The following is a 19,083-nucleotide window of genomic DNA, read 5'->3' on the forward strand; positions in this document are numbered from 1 at the left end:
GTTTCTGAGAAGACTGGATGTAGCTTTGGTTTGGAGTGAACCAGTATAAACATCTGTGTACAATCTCTCTGTCTCTATCTCTTTAATTTCAGTTTGTTTGTTGTTTGTTGGTATAAACAACCGATTGTTTCGAAGAAACAACCGATTGTTTTTTCTAGTTCTACAGTTTTGCTTGCTGTTTTGGCTAACTGAATTGCTGAATCAATTGGTTTCTGAAATAAATTCATTCTAGCTTTGAAAAGTTTGCGAAAATCCCTTTAAACAATTCACCCCCCTCTAGTTTAAAGCCATCTTTTCTAACAAATTGTGGCAAAGATTCTGTCAAGCAGGTTGAAGAAAGTTTTGCACAAGGTCATCGATGTGAGACAGTCGGCGTTCTTGGAAGGTAGGGGGATTGTGGATAGTGTCTTAGTAGCAAATGAAGTGTTGGAGGATATTAAGAGGAGAAAGAGCAATTGTATTTTCTTTAAGGTTGACTATGAGAAGGCATACGACTCAATTGATTTGAGATTCTTGTTCTATATGCTGGAGAGATTAGGCTTCTGTGGGAGATGGTTCGGCTGGATTAGAGCGTGTCTTGAGTCCTCATTCGTGTCTGTGCTTGTGAATGGGAGTCCGACTCAGGAGTTTAAGCCCAGGAAGAGGGTGAGGCAAGGAGACCCGCTTGCACCTTTTCTGTTTCTCATTGTGGCAGAAGGTCTAGCTGGAGTGGTAAGGATGGCGGTCGATAAGGATTTATTAGAGAGTGTGGAGATCGGAGGTAGGCTCACCAAGGTAAATATGTTGCAGTTTGCGGATGACACGTTTTTTCTATGTAAAGCGAGTACTCACAGTGTGTTTGTCATCAAGGCCATTCTTATATGTTTTGAGTTAGCGTCCGGGTTGAAGGTTAATTTCCAGAAGAGCAGTGTTGGAGGGATAGGGTGCAATAACCTCTTGTTACAGCAGTTCGCGACGGTCTTCAATTGCGCCACGATGAAGACTCCGTTTAAATATCTGGGCATGCTTGTAGGAGGAAATCACAGAAGAAGTAAGTTTTGGGAAGAGGTGGTGGAAAGAGTGAGGGGGAGACTAGGCAGATGGAAGGGCAAGTTTATCTCGATGGCTGGGAGACTTTGCTTGATTAAGTCGGTGTTTATCTGCTTTGCCTTTATTCTATATGTCCCTTTATAAAATGTCGGTTACGGTGGCGAATGAAATTGTTAGTTTGTAGAGGAATTTCTTGTGGAGCTGGGGGTCAGAAGGAAGGAGAATCGTGTGGGCCTCGTGGGACAAGGTGTGTGCGCCAAAAGAAGAGGGGGGGGGGGGCTTGGTATGATCGACATAAGGCGTTTCAATATTGCATTGATAGGAAAATGGATTTGGCGCCTAGGTTCAGAGAAGCAGGGTTTGTGGACAGAGGTGGTGGATTCAAAATATGGAGGTTGGAGGGACTTACAAAGGCAAAGAAAGAACTGGTTGGATTCTCTTTGGTGGAGGGATTTGAAGGATGTTTGGGCTTTACAAATTTGGAAAGATAATTTTGAGGACAACATCTTGTGGGAGGTTGGGAATGGAAGGGAGATCAGGTTCTGGGATGATAGTTGGGCAAGCAGTGTAGCCTTAAAAGAGTTATTCCCGAGGCTTCATTCCACATGTACGAACAAGGATTCGTTGCTATGGCAGGTTAGGGAGTGGTCTGAAAGCTTGGGGTGGGTATGGAAGATCGAATGGAGAAGAAACATGTTTGAATGGGAACGGAGTCTAGAGCGTCAGCTGATGCATATTCTGGGAGGTCAGATGGGGATGGCAGACAAGGAGGATAGGTGGGCATGGAATGATACAAGGACAAAGAGGATCACGGTTAAATCAGCATACAACATACTCAGGGACGTATATCAGGGGGAGGAGACAGAGGTATATCTGGGTTTTTGGAGGCTAAAGGCGCAACCTTATGCTCATCTCTTGGCGTGGAGGGTATTGGAAGACAAAATAGCAACCAAAGCCAATCTGGCAAGGAGGGGGGTAGGGCTAATCACCAATATTTGTAGCCTGTGTGGGGAGGAGGAGGAAACTACGTCCCACTTGTTCTGTACATGTAGGGTGGCTTGGCTTGTGTGGGAAAAGTGCCATGAGTGGGTGAGGATGACCTCTGTGAGTCATAGGGATCCGAAGAATCACTTTTTAAGCTTCCAGATGAGTGGGGTCACGGAAAGCGTGAATCAGGTTTGGGGGGGTGTGTGGATAGCTGTGGTAGGGGAACTGTGGAATCATAGGAATAGGAAGGTGTTTAAAAGTGGCAGGGTAGACCATATTGAAATTTTTGCTATGTCGCAGGTTAAGGCGTGGTCATGGGTAATGCGTAAAGCGCGAGACGCTTGTTTTTCTTTCTCCGATTGGTGTCTTGAGCCAATGGTCTGTATGAGGTCTGTTATATTTTCTAGGAACTTCTCCTCTTGAGAGGAGCAGCTGATCTGTGTGTGTAAGGTAGGTTTCTGTATAAGGGTTGAGATATCCCTGAAATATCTCTTTTTATTCATTCTTTTTTTGCCGATAAAAAAAAACCTATATTAACATATCATATGGATCTAGTAGAATGACCTAAGACTATTCCAATCACACTACAAAGGTTAAAAAATCGTCAAGAAACCAACAAAGTGTTTAATAAAAGAAAATATGAAATTTACCTATACTTGTTACCCTTTTCAATTTATCCGTACCCAAAAGATTACCATAGTGTAAACTGTCAAGAGAACAAATATCGTAATTCAATCTGGTGGTCATGATCATCTACTAAATGTGGACTAAAAGTGGACATTATTTGGTCTTCCATTATAAAAATGGTTATGCCTAGAAAGAAAAAAAAAAGAAAAATATAACCGACAAGTTCATCCAATCACAAATTAATGCAAAAGAAAATATTAATGTAAGAATAAAATACCAACTAATGAGTCAAAATGTTGCATTGGTTGCTGCTTCTTAGGATTTCCCCGCCTCCTCTGAAAGTCATCATAAAAATGCATCTTAATCATGTTTTCATCATTTTTAAGGGGAATTAAATTTTGCCTTGTCATCCTAAACATATAAGAGTCTCAATGTGTTTCTAAACTCTCATAATCTTTGCATTGCATACTTTTTTTCCAGACATATAATGTTAATGACAAATATTTTTTAATATCAGTTGACATATATTTTCAGTTTTGAAGATCAAGAGTTAATACCTACTCTCTTATCTGCAATTTCAGTCCCCTTCATCATAAATTTCATCCAATACAATCAATGTTCTCATTAAATTTTCAATCAAATTCTCCACATCTAAGTCTGGTATAATCCCACCTGTGGAAACATCATAAATTTCATCCGATGCAATCAATGTTCTCATCAAATTTTTAATCAAATTCTTCACATCTAACTTTGATATAATCCCACCTGTGGAAGCATGAGTCTCCAAAGCTACAACCTGTCCCATTTCAATTAATTAAAGACATTAATTAGTAGGAAAAATAAGTACTACAGTCCTACGCCACATAAATTAATAGTGAAATTGCCCATATAAATTGTGAAACTAAGTACCTTCTTGGATAATTTGTCAACCTCCAACTTTATTTTTTTCAATGATTTTGAAGTCTTTTTCTTCTTTATAATTTTTAACTTCTCAAGTATCTTCTTTCTCTATTCTCAATGTCCACAAAAAGCACCAATTTTGACAAAATATTAAAGACCCTATAAATGATGTTTGGTATTGACATAACTAAAATTTTCTTGTTAAAAAAACCGTGTTAATTATTTTTGATTTATTATTTCTTATCCAACAAGTTTGAGATGATAGAAAAGAAAACAAAGCATCCAGAAAAGGAAGCAAAATATTCTTTTGCTGGAAGTATAGTTTACAATATTCATAAAGGGAAAGGGCATTTCCTTGAAATTCAATTTGCTGTAAGTTTAATTACAATATAATTAAGGGAAAACATTTAAGAATTTTTGAAGTTGTGAAAGTCAGGTAATGTTTTCTTCCATTGTATGTAACTAGGTGATAAGTATTTAGCAATATAATAGTGCAGTGGCATTGTTACAGTTCAATTTATTAGGTTTCAGTTTTATCTTAAACTTTTGCTACTGGCTAGTACAATAGTATGAGGCATATCTCAAATTTCTTTCAATTGTTACAGCCCATGCCAGGTTTTCCATAAGCATCAAAGTCAATAAATCCATTTGAGGTAAGTAATGATCCTATTCCAGTTCAAGTCCCAACAGTATGTTACTTTCATTGATATACAAGTGCTTAATGTTCGTAGTGATATAGTATATTCTATTGATCCTATTTCATGTAGGTCGTATGTGAGTATTGTATTAAACCAATTATATTTAACATTGTTGATCATTGTTGTTGTTGGTCTGGTTGCTGCCACAACCCTTTGAATTCCTGTGATGGTGGTGTACCATTTGATTGTTATTCCTAGTGGGTATAGTTACATACTTTGCTCCACCTTCAAGTGTACACTGTTTTTTGGGTGTAGGTGTTGCCAAAGTGCTGCTGTAATTATGTGATTCTTTTTGGGTGTGTATTACGTAGTTAAGCAACATATTGAGTGTTTTGTTCTATGGAGGAGTAACCATGTGGTTGATGTATACGGTCTTAATTTAATTTATTCATTGTTTATAAAAAAAAATTTAACATTGTTGATTTGGGACATTGGCTCTTCTAGTTTCACTTGAATAGGTTGTAAACACAAAATTCCTAAAACAACCTCCCAAAGGGCTTCATCCCATGCAACCCATTTAATTCCATAATTGCTTATGAATTTGTGATAGAGTATTGGCCCCCAAGACAACAAGCCCATCAGACAGAAGAAGAAGCCTTCATGGATGAAAGACTATGTTATTTAATAGATTATTAGTATTATCATGTCTAATTTTGGCTATAGAGCTTTAGGGCCCAATGACTTGTATCAGCCCACATCATCTCCTATGTAGGTGATGAGAAACGTAAATAAAAGACATGAGAAAAGTTTCTTAAACCTAGAGTAGAATATTCAGAGTTAACATCTTTCTTAGCAAGCACAGTAGCTGTAACCTATCATTGGTGCTTTCATTGCTCTCCACCATGCCTCCCTCACGCCAACCTAAGGACCTTGAGGACATTCTCCTCACCATCCAAGAACGTCTTTCATCCATACAAACACAAATGGAAACCACAGAAGCCAGGCAGACCAACATAGAGGCCAGCAACGAGTTCCTTCAAACCACACTCACCTCCTTGGTAAACCAGGTTTCCTCTAATTTCCCTCCTACTTTTTCCCCACACATGTAAAAAGGTATAAATTCATAAATTAGGGATTATTTTATATGTAAATTAGCAATAAATCCTCATAAGTGCCTATATTTTAATATGAAATATTACTGAAATTAGACACTTATCACATGTCCACACAAGACCAGCCACATATTCCACCCACCATACGACCACCAAAACTACAATTAGCCTTCTTTGAAGGACCAGACCCCTTGGATTGGTTATTCCAAGCTGAACAGTATTTTACATTCTACCAAATTCCCCCCAGATCAAAGATTATCCATGGTTCCCTTTCACATGAAAGGGGATGCCCTTAGCTGGTTTAAGTGGATGCATCAGAACAACCTTCTTGCAGATTGGCCCTCTTTTACCCGTGCCTTAGAGCTACGTTTTGGCCCCTCTTCCTATACCAACCACCAAGCTGAACTATTCAAACTACACCAACATTATTCGGTTTCAGAATACCAGGCACGCTTTGAAAAAATATGTAACTGTGTCCAAGGGTTGTCCCCAGAAACCATTCTGAATTGTTTCACTTCAGGCCTCCATCCCGAAATCCGAAGGGAACTTGCTATACTTAATCCCTATTCCATTTCCCAGGCTATTGGTCTTGCCAAACTCATCGAAGATAAAATCAGAGACTCCAAACCTAAACCCTTTCGTTCCCCAAACCTTACAAATTTTCAGCACCACACCACCAACAACTCACGTCACCCACACCTTCCTCCAACAACCACGACTACCCAAACCAATCTCAATCACCCTGCTGTACCCCATAACCTACCACCCACCCCTCCCTTACCCATTAAACGTCTCACAGCTGCACAACTTCAGGAAAGGAGAGCATTAGGTTTATGTTATAACTGCGATGAAAAATTTTACCTAGGCCACAAATGTTCTAGCTCCAGATTTCTTTTACTCCTAGACAATCCTGACTATCCCTCGGCCTCCACGGAAGAAACCCTACAACTCACACCTACAGATGACATGATCCATTTCCACCTTTCACCACATGCTCTAAACGGTACCCTCTCCCCACAAACCCTTAAATTCACGGGTCTCATCAACAACCTCCCAGTCACAGTCCTAATAGACTCTGGTAGCTCCCACAATATTTTACAGCCTCGCATTGCCCATCACCTTCACCTCCCCATCTCACCCAGTCCCCCATTTACCGTCATGGTTGGAAATGGAGCTTTTATCACGTGTCAGGGCATTTGTCCCTCAGTTAATATTGCTCTCCAAAACACTACCTTCACAATTCCTCTTTACCTCCTTCCCAGAGAAGGAGCAGATGTTGTTTTAGGGATCGATTGGTTGCGCACTTTAGGCCCAATTACAGCTGATTTCTCTATCCCCAGCATAGCCTTCACCCATCTCAACCAACAAATCACTCTAAAAGCCAGCACACCCACCACACCAACCCCAGCTACCTATCATCAGTTCTGCCAACTCCTTTCCACAAAAGCCATGGCATCCATCCATCTTTTATCCATTGACACACCATCAGATTCCACCCTCCCTCTAGAAATCAGCATACAAACACCATCCTCTCCGTTATTCTCTCTGCCATTTTCAATACAATCCATCCTTCTTCAACATCAAACCATTTTTCAAATTCCTCGAGGCCTACCACCTCCACGGCCCCATGACCACCACATACCACTCCTCTCTCACACATCACCCATTAATGTTAAACCTTATCGCTACCCTCACTCACAAAAATCCACCATCTCTACCCTTATTCAAACAATGCTTCACGAAGGCATTATCAAACCAAGCACTAGCCCCTTCTCCTCCCCAGTTCTTTTGATTAAAAAAAAAAGATGGTACATGGCGCTTTTGTATAGACTATAGAGCCTTAAATGCAGCCACAATCCGTGACCGCTTCCCCATTCCCACCATTGATGAATTGCTAGATGAATTGGGTTCGGCTACTGTTTTCACTAAGATTGACTTATACTCTGGATACCACCAAATTCGCCTCACCCCCACAGATACTCACAAAACAGCTTTCAGAACAATGGATGGTCACTATGAATTCCTAGTGATGCCTTTCGGCTTGACAAATGCACCATCAACTTTTCAAGTAGCAATGAATGATCTACTTAGGCCTTATCTTAGACGGTTTGTTCTTGTCTTTTTTGATGATATTTACAGTCCCACACTTCAGGACCACCTAACTCATTTAGAGCTTATTTTGCAATTATTGGCACAACATCATTTCTTTGCTAAGCTATCTAAATGCAGTTTCGCTACCACCCAAGTTAGCTATTTGGGTCACCTTATTTCATCTATAGGTGTCGCACCAGACCCAGACAAAATTCAGGCAATCACAAGTTGGCCACAGCCACGTTCACTCACGGATTTACGTGCTTTCCTCGGCCTCACGGGTTTTTATAGAAAATTCGTTCACCACTACGCCACTCTCGCCTCTCCGCTCACCGATTTATTACAACACAAATAGTTTACATGGACATCAGCGGCACAAGAGGCCTTTCAAATATTACAAGCACACTTGGCAAAAATTCCTACACTACGCCTGCCAGACTTCCAACAACCCTTCACAGTGGAAACAAATGCCTTTGCTGTAGCTGTAGGGGCCGTCCTCAGCCAAGCCAACCATCCCATAGCTTTCTTCAGCAAAAAAATGTGTCCCCGCCTCCAATCCGCATCAGTTTATGTCCGAGAAATGCATGCAATTACAGAAGCAATTAAAAAGTGGCGTCAGTATTTACTTGGTACACATTTCACCATTTTCACTGACCAAAAAAGCCTCAACACCCTGTTATCCCAAACAATCCAAACCCCAGAACAGCAAAAGTGGACTGCCAAACTACAAGGATATGATTTTAAGATAGTATACAAACCTGGAAAAACAAATGTCGTAGCTGATGCCCATTCCTGCCAAGAATCGACACCCAAATCAGTGTTTTTGTCCATCTCTTCTCCCATGCCGACCATCTTCCAAACTCTCCAACATTACTTCGCCACCAGTGACGGCCTCCAAGTAATACAACAGTACACTCACAACCAACCTTCACCATCCTTATTCCACACACACAAAGGACTGTTATTTTTTCGCAACAAAATTTTTCTTCCAGAGGCCGACAATTTTTGCCAACAGGTTCTCCGAGAATGCCATGAATCTCCCACCGTAGGTCATTCAGGTTTAACACCCACATTGGCACGAGTGGCCGCGTCCTTCTACTGGCCAGGATGGACAAGGGACGTTAAAACCTTCATACAACAGTGCTCTCTATGTCAACGCAACAAGTACCTGCCAAAGAAAATTCAGGGGTTAATACAACCTCTCCCAATACCAGATCAAGTGTGGGAAGACTTATCCATGGATTTTATTACACACCTACCTTCATCCGCGGGTCACACCGTCATTTGGGTCATCTGTGACCGACTCACAAAATACGCCCACTTTCTTGCGCTTCCAACCCACTACACAGCTGAGAGTATTGCACGACGATTCTCAAGCGAAATATGCCGCCTTCTTGGGATTCCCAAATCCATTGTGTCTGACCGAGACCCCATTTTCATTAGCAACTTCTGGAAAACCCTGTTTCAAGCACAAGGCACAACCCTTAAGTTCAGTTCATCATACCACCCCCAGACAGATGGCCAAATAGAAGTGATAAACAGAGGCTTAGAAGCATACCTTCGTTGTTTTACCAGTGACCACCCGACCTCGTGGTATCGCTTCCTTCACCTTGCGGAACTGTGGTACAACACATCTCATCATTCAGCCATAGGCACATCACCCTTCACGGCGCTTTACGGCCGTCCACCACCATCCACTTTGGATTTGCTCCATACCCCACGCTCCGGGACCACCGTGACCGAGCTCCTCCACCAACACACCATCATCTTACACGAATTGAAGAAGCATCTCCAGTGCACACGCCAACGCATGCGGGACAACGCTGACCGACACCGCTCGGACGTGTCCTTCAACGTCGGCGAATGGGTATGGCTCCGCCTCCAACCGTATCGACAACAATCCGTGGAACGTCGCGTTTCACATAAGCTCGCGTCGTGCTACTCTGGACCGTTTGAAATCCTGCGCTGTATCGGCACGGTGGCGTATGAACTCCGACTGCCAGCCACTTCGAAGATCCACCCCGTCTTCCACATTTCGTTACTTCGAGTCTACAAAGGACCCCCACCCTTGCACTTTTCAAACTCAAACTCAAACTCAAGTCGCATCTCTCTGCCCACTGAACATAACTCTAATTCAAACTCCCTCTCACCTACTTCAGTAGCCGCACCAACCCTGCCCACAACAATCAATGTTACCTCAGAGAAACTTTCACCTAATTCAATAGCCAACCCTACTCGGCCCACCAAAATTAACGTTACCACACCCCCCCTTTCACCTAATTTTCTAGCCACACCACCCCTCTTACCCAATGACCAGCCGCCACGTCAAAAGTTGCATGTGGAAATGGAAAAGCACCTCGAGACACTCTCCCACTCACCAATCCAGCATGCTCCACTCATTATCTCACCTAATAATGTCAATCCCACCAACCCACCATTACCTAGCCACGTGGATATTAACCTCGAGCCACTCTCCCACTCACCAATCCAGCATGCTCCACTCATTCTCTCACCTAATAATGTCAATCCCACCAACCCACCATTACCTAGCCACGTGGATATTAACCTCGAGCCCCTCCCCCATTCAACACTCCAGAACACTCCTTTTACCCTCCCATGTAACCCTAATGGCAGTACCACCAACCCACAAAGTCCAAGCCCAACCCAAAATGATTTCCCTACCCACTTTGAGGACAAAGCGTCTCCACAAGCGGATGGAAATGATAGAGTATTGGGCCCCCAAGACAGCAAGCCCATCAGACAGAAGAAGAAGCCTTCATGGATGAAAGACTATGTTATTTAATAGATTATTAGTATTATCATGTCTAATTTTGGCTATAGAGCTTTAGGGCCCAATGACTTGTATCAGCCCACATCATCTCCTATTTAGGTGATGAGAAACGTAAATAAAAGACATGAGAAAAGTTTCTTAAACCTAGAGTAGAATATTCAGAGTTAACATCTTTCTTAGCAAGCACAGTAGCTGTAACATATCAATTTGTAAACATACATAATCTCTTGTTAGCCAATTGTCTTTCTTGTTGAGCAGTAAACAAGAAAATCATGGTTATTGGAGGAATGAGATCAATAAGAAGAACGTGAGATTTGATGTTACTATATTGGTCATTTACTCCACGCAGAAACTGCATGGCTTGGTTCTCATGCGTTCAATCAATGATAGTGGATGAAACATCACAAGAACATCTAGTTTCACAAGTACATATAAAATTTTTCTAATTCATCCCATATAACTCAATTTAGTAAAATATTCAGTAGACAAGCTACCTTGATTTAAAGAGGCTACCTCCATTTGCAAATCAGAACTGCGAAGAAGTTTTTCTTAAGACTATCTAACCTTAAGATCATTCCAAATGTTAGTAGCAATGTTCATCCACATGATGTTCTATCTTATGGAAGTAAAAACAAAGTGGACCAGCCATGTTACAATCATGTGTTTTGCCCTTACTCCAGGTTGAGTATTTCGTAATGAGGGAGAGAGGGAGATAGAGAGAGGGAGAGAGAAAGGAGAAAGAGGGAGAGAGAGAAAAAGCAAAAAGAAAACATATATTTTCATAATGTCAAAAGTCAAGAAAAGAAGGTATACATACAAGAAAAGAAAAAACTAATTAACAAAAAAGATGGTCTAGATAATTTGTCAATAGACTAGACAGGCTGCCAACAGACTAGACGGTCTAGTAAGATATAGACTAGACGATCTAGTGTTAAACAAGACAGTCTAAACAGTCTATCAACAAACTAGACGGTGTAATATAAACAAACAGAGTAGACGATCTATTATTAGACAGTTTACACAAATTGACTAGACAGTCTAGTGTAAGATGTCTGCACTGATTTTATGCACATTGGAGAACATTTTATCCACATTGGAGAACCAACAAATACATTCACATTGGCAACAATCCTCCACAACCCCCATTTTTAAAATGTCACAGTAAGTCGGGGATTCAAACACTTGAAGCTTTTTGCAGATTAGAAGCATATTGTCTTGCCCACTGATCATAGTGAATAATTTCTTCCAGTGAAGGAGATGCTACTAATTCTTTTTGATGTTCTTGGCATGTTAGCTCCACAACCTTGAATATGTCCAGGTAACTAATCCTGCAAACAGAGGGAGAAGGGAAGTCAGAAGAGGATTCATCACCTTCAAAAAACAAACGTTGTCATAGAATGTGGGAAAATTTTTTATGAGGATATACGAACCCTCATCTGTGAGTAATACATGATGATGAGGCTTAAACATCACAGATTGAAAACTTCCTAAGAGTACGAAATTCCTTAATCTCGAGTAATACATGACCACGAAGCTTAAAAGATCGTCCATCGTGAACTTTTTGAGGATACAGTAGTGATAAATAAAACCATATAACATGAAATTGAACTTTTTTTGTTGTAGACTGTTTCATGGCTAGGAAAATGTTATGTTAGTTCTTCTGATGCATCCTTCTGCATATACAGAAGTGATTTGGGGGATGTATGATTGTTTGAACAACATGGATCTCCAATGTAACATAAATGTAGTGAAATTCTCAGAGCAAAACTGGCGTGAGGAAACTAACTACGAGAATGCTTACTTTTCTTCAACAAACAGTTCTACAGCTTTCTCATTTGCTGCACTGAGAACTCCTGTCATGGTGCCCCCAGCACGTCCAGCAGAATAGCATAGATTCACCGATGGAAACTTCTTATCATCAGGTGCATAAAATGTTAAAGAACCATACCTGAGTGAGGAGATGTTAAATACAATTGTGTCAATAAGATGAACATATTCACTACTAACTGGTTCATCACACATTATCTGCTAAATTTGTAAGTAAAGAAAAATGGAGCTATCTGGTTAGCAATTTGTTGAAAAGAGAAAGATGAAATTCAACCAAGAAGGGCTTCACAATGGTGATGAATGTTCAAGATAAGGTTATGAAAAAATATGATACAAGGAAAGTGTTTGTACTTGCTAAGATCAAGGCGAGGCCAAGTTATTTCAGAGCAGTAGATTCTGTCTGGCCAGGATAATGTGTAAAGGAGTGGTAAGCGCATATCAGGTATCCCCAACTGTGCAATAACAGATGAATCCTGAAAAGAACATAGAAACAAGGCAAATTAATACTAGGCTGACATTTTTTTGTATTCCCTTTTCCTTGTATTTCAATTTGAACTTGAGCAATTCACATGTTCAAGCCTTTCTATGTAGGTAATGTGATTCATCCTTCAGTATGTGAGTGAGAATTTCTATGTTTATTAACAAGCAAAAACTAACAGCATATTGCAAGGTTTTAACCTGTGTTTCAACCAAGGAATGTATGATAGATTGTGGATGAATAACAATCTCAATATCATCGTAGTCTGATCCAAACAAGTAATGTGCTTCAATTACTTCTAGACCCTGCAAAGAATTAAAATAAATTTATTATAGATATAAGCATATCAATAGATAGAATCACAAGAAAGAATTCTGTCATCAAATAAAAAAGGACATTTTCATCCAAATGCATTGAATGTAGAAGGAAACAAACCTTATTGAAAAGGGTAGCAGAGTCAATAGTTATTTTTCTCCCCAAACTCCATATGGGGTGCTTTAATGCATCAGCAAGTTTAATGTCTTTCATCTTTTCAGCTGGCCATTCTCTGTTAATCACCAGAATGACAGATAATTCAGGTCAGTTATAAAGAGCCTTAAATAGCATTATGAGATGGAATGATTGAAGATTTCCCTAATAAAACAATAATGATTCAAATAGGCTTTATCCAGAAACATCAAAACTCTTCAACTTGAACTATTTTCCCTTACCTGAAAGCACCTCCTGACCCAGTTAAAAGGATTTTCCTAAGTGCACCCTTTGGCAACCCCTGGATAGACTGTTCAGAGAAGAATCCTTTATGTATCAGTGATGAACAGCAGCATGAAGTGGTGCAATTAATAAATCCATTGCTTCAAATCAACAGAAAAGATGCAAAGATTTATATACTCAGTATATGAGATATCTGTAACTTGATAATGAACTTAAGTACCTGAAAAATTGCAGAATGTTCCGAATCAGCTGGAAGAATTTTTATGTTATGTTTTTTAGCAAGAGGAAGAACAAAAGGGGCTCCAGCAATCATTGTCTCTTTGTTGGCCAAAGCTATGTCTTTCCCAGCCTCAATTGCTGCAACTGTTGGCTGAAGAAAATAACCAATGACATTTGTAGTTTTACAATCTATACATACCAATTCATATTGCTAAGAACTTTTACCATTATGTAAATATATGTGCACTTTTTTTAATACTATAGTTGAGAGGAACAAATTAGCAGCAGAGCTATGATAATAATTATTAGGTTCAGCCAAAGTTACATTATTTATGTGCAATGAATGACATCCTTCAACTTTCAAGCTCAATAATAATCTCTTCTCTCACTCCAATATGTACAAACAAACATCAACTATTTGTTCACTTATGAGGTGTCAGCAATACACTAATTTTGTCTATCTTTAAAATTTGAAATTTCATCACAGTTTTATTTTTAAATGAAACCTTAAAGATTAACAGAAGAAGGTGTATTTTTTTATACTACTTTTTGAACTTGACTCCTAAATAATGTGATTTATTTAGACTATTGATTAGAACATTTGATACACATAATGGAATGATTATGAAGATTGAATGAAAGAAACATTTTATTTAAAATTACCTTTAATCCTGCACAACCAACTATTCCTGTAACTACAGTGACTGCATCAGGGTGACGGGCAGCCTGAAAAAATATATGGTTGCTTATGAATTTTGAAAAGATTATTAAACCACAAGATGAGACAAAAAAAAAAAGATTTCAACCTCAATGACTCCTTGCTCTCCAGGGATGATTTCAGGTTTGTGTTCCACATCAGCAATAGCCTCTCTAAGTTCATCCACCAAAGACTCATTTCTAAGACCAACAACTTGAGGCTTAAATGTCTTTATCTGCAAAGAGTAAAATATCTTGAACATGAGACTTTTGTTTGCACTTCTAAGAGATGAGACATATTATGTTACTTTTAGCTTTAAAATACTAGTCTTCTCATCCAAATTGTCTTATATTGATTTTCAAGATGATTTCTCTGTTCTTAGATGATTCTTAAAATGTCTGAACAATACAATTTTGACACAGTTTATTCCTGGTAGTTATAATTCATAAGAAGAAAGAAAACTTCTTCTTTTTTATAAGATTTCAAATTCACTGCAGTATGTGAAAGTTCCATTAGATGATGTTTGGACTAAGTTAATTATTATTACCTGGTCAGCAAGAAGGGTAATATTTGAGCCAGCAGCAAGTGCCACAACCTTGAACCTTTCTGGAAACTCAGCCACTATACTCAGTGTCTAACAAGTGAAAATAATTAAGATTACTAGAAGAAAAAAAGCACCCAAAGCAATAATTAATCAACTTGAAGAAATAAAAAAAAAATCAAGTAATGGATTACATACTTTAAAGTCTAATCCAAAATAATATAGAGTAATTCAAGAAAATTATAGGGTTCAATGGGACAAACCACATTGATAAGTCTAATTTAGAAAGCCATAAACATTGGCCAAACTAATTTAGAGATATGTATAAGATGCTTTTATTAGGTAAAATTTATAGCTCAAAGTTAGGAGGAAATAATTTGAAAACAAAAGTAAATAATTTGAGAATGATAAAAGTTGAAATTGAAGAAAAATATAATGTAAGTGCTAGCTAGAAAGAATATATAAAGCCTTCAATTTGATTATATATGTTTGAAAACATTTTTAGAAAAGTAAGTTCTATCATGAAATCAAGTATTATTTGTCTTAAATGGAATGACTGTTAATAAAGATATGTGAAATTGTAAAATTAATTTTATTGATATTGTGTGTACACAAACATACACGCTAACAATTATAATATTTTTAAATCACAAGTTAAAAATTATATATATTAAACAAAATTGCAATAAGATTTTCTATATTTTTTAATTTTATGTTTTTATTTGTTTTAGGAAATTTTATACTATTCACGTCACTTAATTAAATAAAGTGGTTGGGGTTTAAACTTAGAAAAACATTTTATGAGAGCTTGTCCGTTTTATAAGATTTTTTTCAGAAATTTAGTGATTTTAAACTTTGACAATTCTCTATTTTGTATTTATTTAGAAGCATACACGAGCATAAAAGTTGTTTAATAGTGCTACTAAATAAATAAAAAAAAAAAAAAAGACATACCGATATCATAAAAAATAGATAATTAAAAAGACATTTTGTTTGTTAAAAAATTAACAAGAACACTTAATGCTTGCATATATCACTGCAAAAGAGAAAAAATAAACTCATAAAAAATAATATTAAAATTATATAAATATATTACCAAATGTGTAATTTATATACAAAGTATTTAACAAAAATATCATTTTATTTTTTATGTTTCCTCCTAAACTTAGAACTAAATGTCACTACCAGTTTAAAGAATCATAAAGATATTTTATCAAATTACAAGGAAAATTTCAATACCAATAAGATATTTCATGGCTGAAATGGTAATTATAGATCATTTTTCATAACCATGATTTTTTTTGTTGAAACTAAATTTCCATAACCATTAAATATGAATATATATATATATATATATATATATATATATTGATGATGGAAATTGATATATACCTGAGTTCCAATAGAACCAGTAGATCCTAAGACAGTAATAGGTTTTGGTCCTTCCCATGTCTTAAAATCAGAAGGCTCTGGAATAGCTGTTCCAGGCCAAGCTGGTGGTGGTGATTGAGCTGCAGCAGAACAATAAACTCTTCTTTCTTCTATTCTGTCACTCTCTTTTCTCTTCAAACAAAAATTACCTAAGAAAAAAGAAACAGATTAATCATTAAACAAAACCTAAGTATACTTAATTACAAGTTGAAGGGCAAGTTGTTTTTAAGATAAAGTAGTTTATTAAAAAAGAAATTTCTTTCTAGAAATAATATCTTTGAAAATAATCTGTTTAATTAATATAAACTAATATGTTGCAAAATAAATTGTTCTTTTGGTGGTCCTTTTTTCTTTTTTTTGTCTTCATGTGAAGTATTTCATCAAATAAATATTTATTTTATATTTTTAAAATATGCAGTGATAGTCATAATTTTTTAATTATATTATTTCATTTGTTATATAAATTAATAATATTTCAATAAAAAAATGTTGTATTTCCTTCTTTTGTATAACCAACGATCCTTCATATAAACATAAATAGTATTTTGAAAAAGAAAAGGAAATAAAATCAGCTCACATTATCATTCCAATACCATTATTTTTATGGTAAATATAATAAAAGACATCTCATATATAAAATGATTATACTTTTTTATATAAAAAAATCTCATTTCAAATGTACCATTTTAAACAAGTATAGAAGAAAACTGATCTAAATGGAAGATTGCAAAAGCAATTTGCACATCGATTAACTTGTTTGATTAGAAATATTTATTACTTTTGAATAATGGCAAAAACAACTTTCAAACATTGACAAACACATTATCCCATAGAACTGTGTATTAATTGTTAATATATTTAATCTCAATATAAATATTATGCAGTACAAAAATAGAAGGATTTAGGTCATTGTCTTCAAGAGTTTACATTAACATTATTGTTGTTATATTTTTTTAAAAAAAATTGATTGTTTCTTAAATTAATTAAAGTGTTTTGTTTTCAGTTCAATAGTGACTAAATTATGATGAAATCATTCGTATCCAAGTATATTGTAAAACAGTATACGATTATAAACTATGCTAATATTATTAAAAAATTAAATTTAAAAAACATTTAATTAACTCAAAATGCTCATATTATATATTTACACAATAAAAATAATAATATTAAAATGTCAAGTTATGCAATTCGTTCATAAGTTTTATATATGTCTATATCTATCAATCACACAAAATATATATATATATATATATATATATATATATATAATTGGTAATTAAAACATTGCTAACTAATTAGATGTCAATTTAAAAATTAGTTTATATTTTTATTAATATTATAAACTACTTTAAATACTAATTATTATTATTTTTAAATTATTTTTATTAAATTATTTTCTTATAGGGTATTAATAATCATTTTGAAAATAGACATAAAATAGTAGGTCAATAAATAATTAATTGATGCAATCTCAATAATTTATTATTTAGCAATTAAAAATTATGTTAGATTAACTAAAATGAGAAACTAAGATAAATTGGATAATTATTTTAGTGCAAAATATCAACTTAGTTGTAGTAAAACTATGATGGAGAATCTTTAAGAATAGTGTGGACCCTAACGTAAACATCTCCCATCGTTTCTTCCCAAAAAGCACTCAAAATTTTGTTCATTTCTAGGTGTTTTTGGTTGATTTTTTTTTCTTCCATGAAACTTATGGCTCAATTTCCATATATTAAAAGAAAAAAAAAATCCTCCAAGTTGAGAACGATAGAAGAGAGATTAGAGTTTCTTGGTTGTTGTGATGATCCCTTTAAGCTTCGTGCCATCATTCAACAAACTCTTCCATCTTATTCATTTGTTTACGTACGCAAGGTTCCTTTTGTCGTGTTTTGTGGTCACATAGTGCAGAAACACAACACTTGCTCGTTATCTTAAAAACTATTTGGTGCATCTTCTCCATCTTTTCATCAAAACTAACCTCAAACCATAGCATCATATAGTAATTAGTGAATGCATAGATAAGATAAAGAAAAAACACAGTTTACGTAAAAGGGTATGCAAAATAGTATCATCCTATCAAATCACAAACTATGATTTAGAATTAATAAAGTTATTCACTTTTACTATAGTTTTCTGAAAAACAATGCTAACAAAGATTTCTGATCAGTTTAATTCATTTATATATACACAAAGAGCAGATTCTTTTCTCTTTTTTTTTTGTATCAGAAAATCAGATAAAGGGTGATATTATCTAAATAGAAAATCCTCCAATTACCAACAATCATGTAGAATAAATTTTGTAGAGAAAATATTGATGAGAATGATTTCTGATCAGTTTAAAGAATTTGTAGTAACCAAACAGAATGATCAGGGAATAGAGTAAAATGAAGAACACGACGTGAAAACAAGACATGAAAATGGCGTTAAGAAAAAAAAAAGGGCAAAGTAAATAGCAAAAGAAGAAGAGGAGACGATTTAGGTAATTGGTTGATAAAGTTTGAGAGAAATCAGAGAAAAAAAAGGTTGATAAGAAGGGAATTATAAGCTAACACAAGTGTTGAAGGAGTGAAGAAGTGCTTATTGATTCTGCTTATGAAGAAGCAGAAGCACGTTTGGGAGAAAGACGGGAGAAGAACCTGGAAGTTTTGGGGAGTTATTTGATGAGAAAAATAAGGGCTTCACTTGAACTGGGGAGGGCAAATTCAGAGCCATTACAGAAGCTGAACAAGAAGGCACGTCTCAAATGTTCACGAATGAAAAATAGAACCAAACAGAGTGTTATTAAGTAGTTTTTCCAAGTTGGTGACAAGTATAAGGAGACAAAAACGATAAAAGAGAATAAAAAATGGCACAACAATGTGTGGTGTTAGACATGCCAGTTCTAATGACCAAGGTTTTTCCTTCTGGTTCTTTTTTTTTCTGAAAAAAAAAACATTTATTTTCTTATTTTTCCTTCTATAATTGAAAAAAGCCAAAAAAAAGTGGATAAAATGGTTAATTG

At 36.3% G+C, this 19,083-nt stretch overlaps 1 protein-coding gene and 1 long non-coding RNA gene across 2 annotated transcripts; both read right to left on the reverse strand.

Annotated features, from left to right (window-relative positions):
- Positions 1 to 7,744: 7,744 nt before the first annotated feature.
- LOC137819594 (uncharacterized) lies at positions 7,745 to 9,604 on the reverse strand. The gene is made up of 3 exons (XR_011082341.1): positions 8,943 to 9,604; positions 8,644 to 8,843; positions 7,745 to 8,552 (listed from the first exon to the last, which is right to left on the reverse strand). It is a non-coding gene; the product is annotated as an uncharacterized lncRNA (long non-coding RNA).
- A 1,325-nt stretch (positions 9,605 to 10,929) lies between these two features.
- LOC137819546 (1-deoxy-D-xylulose 5-phosphate reductoisomerase, chloroplastic-like) lies at positions 10,930 to 18,972 on the reverse strand. The gene is made up of 12 exons (XM_068623428.1): positions 18,719 to 18,972; positions 16,041 to 16,228; positions 14,655 to 14,741; positions 14,217 to 14,342; positions 14,074 to 14,136; positions 13,412 to 13,561; positions 13,191 to 13,258; positions 12,916 to 13,027; positions 12,681 to 12,785; positions 12,354 to 12,475; positions 11,977 to 12,123; positions 10,930 to 11,503 (listed from the first exon to the last, which is right to left on the reverse strand). Exons 1-12 carry the CDS (start codon positions 18,792 to 18,794, stop codon positions 11,350 to 11,352), a joined length of 1,398 nt encoding a protein of 465 aa, XP_068479529.1. The 5' UTR covers positions 18,795 to 18,972; the 3' UTR covers positions 10,930 to 11,349.
- Positions 18,973 to 19,083: the final 111 nt, after the last annotated feature.

The sequence above is a fragment of the Phaseolus vulgaris genome, chromosome 10, assembly GCF_000499845.2.
Source record: "Phaseolus vulgaris cultivar G19833 chromosome 10, P. vulgaris v2.0, whole genome shotgun sequence".
In the NCBI taxonomy this organism is placed as follows: Eukaryota; Viridiplantae; Streptophyta; class Magnoliopsida; order Fabales; family Fabaceae; genus Phaseolus; species Phaseolus vulgaris.